Source organism: Sinohyriopsis cumingii, chromosome 8 (genome assembly GCF_028554795.1).
Source record: "Sinohyriopsis cumingii isolate HCF-2022 chromosome 8, ASM2855479v2, whole genome shotgun sequence".
NCBI classification, from domain to species: Eukaryota; Metazoa; Mollusca; class Bivalvia; order Unionida; family Unionidae; genus Sinohyriopsis; species Sinohyriopsis cumingii.
Window position 1 is genome coordinate 6,874,392 of NC_142968.1, and position 7,420 is coordinate 6,881,811.

The following is a 7,420-nucleotide window of genomic DNA, read 5'->3' on the forward strand; positions in this document are numbered from 1 at the left end:
ATATTCATTGACAAGTCCAACGCAGTCACGATCTGTGTTGAGAACCATTTTCAGGTCATCTAACACTCCATCGATAAATTATGCAGCCTCAGCACCTCGGTAAGATTCTATTACTTATATACAATGATGAAAACTAATCATAAACACAAACACCAAAAACAGTTAAGAATCAATGATTTTGTTACTGTATATGTGAAAATATCTGCAACAGTACAAGATAAGTCGGTACGTGATATTGGTGGCACAAAACTGGGATCAGCATGTCTCTGATTATTCATCAACATTACCATTCTACCCCACCCACTTTAAGTTCCCGTTATGATAAACAAATATGATGCAGACGCATGCACCTTTAGGACTATTAAAGCCATTTACATCAAGAGAACGGACAATAAGTAGACCATAAGGTTAATAAGGGATATTAATGTAATCAATACATTCCCATAATCCAACAGTGGAATTGCAGTATATTTATTGAACTAATATATTTCAATAAAAATAATTTACAAGTTATAGAAATATATATGGATCTATTTACAGGAGAATAAACTTTAGGCATGAATATGTGAAAGAAAACAATTTTTCCTAGTATAATAAGTTTTTTATTTTTTATCCGAAAATACTTACCCAATCATAATACCTAAGGAAAATTATCACTACATTGCAAATCTAGCCATCCCAGATACTTCTTTCAGCTCAAGGGAGCTAACAGTTGTCTGCCAACCTATTTGTTGGTCGGGCAGAATGTTCTCTCTTTACATTAAAACTTGGCGGCAACGTGAAAGGATATGTTAGTCATTACTGGAGCGGAAGGCATGCTCACTGGGGATGTAACTGCCGAGAGGCTGGGATATTTATATGTATTAAGAATGGGTAAGTAGTTTCGAAGAAACGCATTTTACATTGAAAGTTTTGTTTTCTTCTTCAAATAAATTAACTAATCATACTACCTTAGAAGGCTAAGTAATAGGTGGAAGGAGTTACATCCCCTTAACCCGGAGATAAAATCTCCGATCCCCTAAGGTATGAGAGACAGCTTCTAGGTAGCCCCACTGGAGGGGACTCAATATGTTGGGGCGCGGCTTCAAAAGGGAAAAGGTATCCCGGAAATTCAGAGGAAATCGTAAAGCCGAGTCTTAAGAAAATTCGATCGACTTGGAAAAGTAATGTTGAACTGATGATATATGTCCTACCAGATCAAAATGGAACCTTTGGGATGAAAAATCTCGGAGACAAAAGTTAGAGAATGTGGACTCCGGTGTCCGTCCCACAGCACGAGTGATGTCGGTTAGAGAATAGTTCCAATCAAATGTAAGGCTGGTCGCAACTGCCCTAACCTCACAAGCTGAGATGCGGAAAACGTTAATTTGAGTGGGATTATTTCCCAGTACGCTGAGAGAATACCGAACTTAATCCAGAATGAGATAGCCTGAGTTGATATATCGTTTTGTCCTGATTTAAGAGGTAGAAAACATGTGATCTCCGTCGAAGAACCAGCTCCGTTCGATTAAGGTACCACTTCAAAGATATGACGGGGTCTTGTAAATGGCCTCCAGTTGATGTGTCCAGGTGAGAAAAGGGTTTGATGACAGATTTCCGGTTACCCGTGGAAGGGAGACGGTTCTTGGCAAAGGGAATGCCGTCATGAGAATGACTGACCCATCTTGTCGGAATTGCAGGTAATTAGGGTCTGCAGACAGGGCATGTAATTCATTAATTATGCCTGCCGTTGCTAAGGCCATGAGGGAGCAGGTCTTGTAAGAAAGGTGCGCCAGAGATGCCTGTGCAACTGGTTCAAAAGGAGTCTTGTTCAGCCAGGTTAATATCCAAGATAGGTTCTACTTAGGGTAGAGGGCTAACGTTTCAGGCCGTGTATACTCAAAGTTGCAAGTAGATTGGATTAGTCAATCTTTTGTCCGATATATTCATGCCCATGATGATGAAAGGTGTCAGCTATCGTGGAAAGGTATCCTTTGATCGTACTCGGAGCTAATTTTCTCTCTTCTAAGAGCTAGAGGAGGAAATTAGCTATCTGCGGTATCGATGACTGGAGAAGTAAAATATTTTCGTTTGTGCACCACTGGGTGAAAATGTGCCATTTGACTTCATACATTTTAGACGTCTTTCCACGACTGGTTCTGAGAAATATTTAAGCCTGTGGGCCTTTTTGATATGATCCAGATTCAGGTTCAGGAGCTCCGGGCAGGGACGAAACAACTGTCATCGTAGTTGTTTGAGTAGATAAGATTCGAATCAACCGTGGAGTTCTGATCCAGGATTGATGAGGTCACTGATCCACGACTTCTCCCATCGGAGTGGTGTGATGGGTGTGAGGCAACAAGCTGATTTTCTTGCTTTATGTATCACTTGGAATCAGATGGCTTCGAGGTAGCTGTACGAGTTCAGAATGGTTTATCCAATCCAACGATAGGGAGTCCATTCCCAAAACTGTTGGGTCTGGTACTGGAGAGACAAAAAATGGAGTCTTGCATTCCTTATTGTCGCAAAAAGGCCCACCAACGGTCGATCTCATCGGGGAAAGATCAGCGTGATAATCGATGGATGGAAATACCATTTCTTCTGTAGTAGTCGATTGTTCCGTGACGAAGGGCCAATCAGTTAAGGAGTTCCGGGATATGGTGAACCTGTGTGGCTAGTTGATGACATGTTTTGCATGGTGGTATCCAAGTTGGTTGGAGAGATTTTAATTTGCTTTTTGTTATGTATCTGTTGATGTTGGTTTTTATAACAAACACATTAGACAAAGCAGAAGGGCCCTGAGTGGCCGAGTGGTCTAAAGCGCTCTCCATTATGGATCACTAAAGGTCAGTTACTACAATTATAATAAAAAACATGAACAATGTCAGGTACACCTGGGGAATCCCAATAACTTACACCCAGACCCAAATAAACATGTTTAACTCTATTAATAATAATCCTAATATTAAAGCCATACATATACAGAATATTTTACTTATGTATTAATATAAATTAAATATATATCACACTTAAATTGACCACAAACTTCACAATTAAATTGGTTTTCCTCCAATATGGATTTTCACTGCTTCAAAAGTTCATCCCTTGGTCTAGACACTGCACAACATTAAAATGGTTTTCTTCAGTGTGTAAGCCAGTCTTCACGTACATTTTCAAATTACCATCCTGATTTAACATTTGCCACAAACTTAACACTTGATCTCTAGTACATGTACCAGGTATGTGGCTATTCAAGGTGAAGCAATTCATTCCTTCCATACCCAAGTCATTCCATACTATACATCTTTATGCGTTTTTCAAAGTACCATCCTGATCGAACATTTATCAGAATCTTGACACTTGAATGGCTCACCTCTGGTATGTACTGTCATGTGGCTATCCAAGGCACCACCCAAGCAAAACATTGTATTGTCTACTTACATTTGAATGGTTTAATTCCAATGTGTATCTTAATTTGCTTTTTCAAACTGCCTCCATGACTAAATATTTTATTACAATACCCATATTTTAATGGGGTTTTTATTCAGTATGCTGCCTCAAGTGGGTCTTCAATTCGCTGCTCTGGCTGAACATTTTATTACAAACTTCACATTTGAATGGTTTATCTCCCGTGTGACTTCTCATGTGCCTCTTTAAATTAAAATTCTTACTAAACAGTTTATTACAAACTTGACATTTGAATGGTTTCTCTCCAGTATGAATTCTCATGTGGGTTTTCAAATCACCACTATTGATGAACATTTTATCACAAACTTTACATTTGAAGGGTTTTTCTCCAGTGTGTATCATCATGTGCTGCCGTAGACCCCAGTACTGACTAAACATTTTGTCACAGACATCACATTTGTATGGTTTTTCTCCAGTGTGTTTTCTGGTATGCCGTTTCAAATCACTATTAGTACTGAAGAGTTTATCACAAACTTCACATTTGAAGGATATTTCTCCAGTATGCGTTCTCATGTGGTTATTTAAATGAACATTCCCACTGAACTTTTTTTCACAAATTAAACATCTGAATGCTTTTTCTCCAGTATGCATACTCATGTGATATTTTAAATGAACATTTCGACTAAACAGTTTATTGCAAACTTCACATTTGACAGATTTTTCTCCGGTATGTATTCTCGTGTGCCTCTGTAAAGAACAATGCTGATTAAACATTTTATTACAAACTTCACATTTGAATGGTTTTTCTCCAGTATGAATGATCATGTGCGTTTTCAAATTACTGTTGTGAGAGAACATTTTATCACAAACTTCACATTTGAATGGTTTTTCTCCCGTGTGCATCCTCATGTGGCTCTTTAAATGAGAATAATTACTAAACAGTTTATCACAAACTTTACATTTGAATGGTTTTTCTCCAGTGTGTATCCTCGTATGCCTTTTTAATCCAGCACCATTACTGAACATTTTATCACAAAATTCGCATTTGAATGGTTTTTCTCCCGTAGACTTCATGTTGATCCTGACTTAACACTCTGACTTAACATTTTATCACGGAAGTGTCTATTCGCACGGCGGCCGTGGGCTAAATTTTGGAAAGACTCTTCGCCGTGCAACCGATCAACTCATTAGAGACGAGTAAAAATATTGCATATTATGTGAACTCAGCTAAAGTTAACTCATACCCATCAATGGCCCTTACAGGATTGGTGACCTATTTTTTTCTTTTTTTTTTTCTTCTTTTTTTGTGGTCTACAAACATAAAAAAGAAATTGTTTAGTAATAATATATATTTCGTATGACGGCCGCGTACTAACTTTCGCACCGTTAGCTATAACAGTATTCGCTCTGAGATCAGTGTCTGTCTTAGATTGGATTAGAATAGAAATGTCATCCAATGCAGTAATTACTCTGGTCTCCTGGAAATACGTCTACCTGTCACGCACAAGACCCATGATCGAAACCCACCTACGGCATTTATTTTTAAACGTATGCATTATTTTAAATTATGTAATAAGTACGTTACTCGCATTTACGATGTGAATGTACACATTTTTAAGTGTATGCTTTCATTTTGAAAGAACTCTGCTACTCAGATAGTATGTGCGAATATGTACACAAAACAACTCAGAACAAGTTTTAACTAAAGTGACTGACAACTATTGAAACAAGTGCTGATGTGATTATATTTCGCAGATCAAGTACGTAATAGCCTCATAAACAGCTTTACGTAAATTACACACAACGGTGTGTTCTAGATGAGGTACATAGGGGCAGGGGCGGATTAAGGCTCACTGGTGCCCTAAGCACTGACAAATCTTTGTGCCCCCCCCCCCCCTTCCACGTACACCTGGGAAGATAACCCTAGGGTGCACCATGATCAAGAAACAGAACATTATGATAAATTTGCACTAGTTTTATCAATATTTTTTACAAATCTTCACGCCTCTGCATAGGGGCCATGCGAATAGTCTTTCGAAGCTATTGTACACGGCGGCCGTGCAAATAGCCCAGGCTTTTTACCACAAAGAAAATACTTGTATGGTTGTACTCCCCTGTATCGTGTGCTTCTTGAAATCACCACACGGAGGCCAAAGCTCCGCGGGATGGAGGCCAAAGAATCTGAATTAATAGTCAGTCCGTTTGGACTGCTGGATTTGTTGACATATCGTCAATTTAATGAGCAAACTGTAAATTTAATAATAATAAAAGAAATTACTGAAACCACGAGAAAACTAAACAGCAACGAATGGTTTATGGTCCCCTAGCCCTGGCACAGAACGAATCTAGGTTATGAAGCAGGAGCGCTGTAATATCGCGGTACTGAACGTTTTCATCACTTAATAATTAAACGGTATTGTGTTTCATGGACGTTTAAAATTTGTGAAGTTTCTATGAATTTGAGGTTATCGTACTTAAAGGTCACCGGCCATATTCCAATATTTTTCATTTTTACATCAGATTTGCATGACATGATTCAAGTAGTTATAATTGCACAAAAAGAATTTAAAAATTATAAAGTGCAAAGAAGAAATAATAATTCAATTACTTGAAATAGCAACATACAACGCTGTTATTTCCTCTTAATTACTATTTCCCACCTAGAGAGGACGCCAACCAGAAATGGCGCACATTAACCCCCCAGGACGAAGTAAATGCTTCTTGTTGTCGAAAAATAAAACACCATAACTATGGATAGGGAACATTTAGATGAAACTCTTGAAAACTAAGTTACTGATCAGCTATATATCGATGTGCGTGCACAACGCACTAGATTGTGTCGGTTTCAAAACTGTTACATCGTTTCAATTTATTTTCAAAATTTCCATCAGACCTAACACAGGTAAAAAGGAACCAATGCTGGCTTCTATGTCGGCCGACTTTTTAAAAAAAAAAAACAAACAAAAAAAAAACGGCACTTCTAAAAGAATACAAACGAGCCAAAGTTGGCTTCCTTATCTTAGCCCACTTCAGAAAAAAATTGCACACTTAAAAGAATCCAAAGTTAGTTTTTGGGTTTGGCTTGTTTTGTAATATAGTAACCTTTGTAACTAACACATAGTCGGTAAATTTAAGCAAGGAGTTTATTACTCGCTGCCAGTTGTGTTTATTCAACACCCGGGATTATATTTGTTTGCCATAGGTAAGCATATTTGATGTTGCAGGGTGAACAGGATACACAGCAATAAATTGCTTCAATAATACTTTTGTAACCCATGCTCGATACAAATTATCATTTGCACTCACAGTGAATGTATTTTAAAATAATGATTTTCATTTGAGAGATACCGTCGTATAGTTAACCTCGATATAATACAATCTTGGTTATTTTGCACCTTATAAATTATCATGTGTGAAAGGCAGATGCCTTCAAGCAATCGGGTAATATTCTCGTATCTTTTGCGGTTTTGTTATCTGACATAAGCTATACACGCTACAGTGAGGATGCGAAAGCCAGCCGGCATCCGCAACCACATACGGAGTTCGTGTATATATATATATATATATATATATATATATATATATATATATATATATATATATATATATATATATATATATATATATATATATATATATATAATAATAATAATAATAATAAATTTCGGATAATGATATAAAGGATAAAAATGCAAGGTTAGGGACACATTCAACACTTAATTACTTCCTTTCTTATTTGTATGGAATAATGGAACAAGTTTGATTGACGATATTGACTGGTAATGACAAGCTTTCAGTTTACGCGCACAGACACTAAGACATCAACTTGAAAAATAAACACGATAAAATTAACTGGGAAGAGCTTCATATTGCAGCAAATGAACACTGACGAAATGCTTAGCATTATTCTCTTTCTCTCTCTCTCTCTCTCTCATTTGTAATCGAGTGTGTATTATATGCAGCGGTGTTACACCTGAAGACTAAAATTAAATATATGTTATAATATCTCATGTACACTACTCTTAAAAAATGT

General features: G+C 37.2%; 1 protein-coding gene across 1 annotated transcript; it reads right to left on the minus strand.

Moving 5' to 3' along the window:
• Positions 1-321: 321 nt before the first annotated feature.
• LOC149792915 (uncharacterized) lies at positions 322-4,817 on the minus strand. Its single transcript, XM_089966759.1, has one exon. The coding sequence runs from the start codon at positions 4,459-4,461 to the stop codon at positions 3,520-3,522; it is 942 nt and encodes a 313-aa protein (XP_089822885.1). The 5' UTR covers positions 4,462-4,817; the 3' UTR covers positions 322-3,519.
• Positions 4,818-7,420: the final 2,603 nt, after the last annotated feature.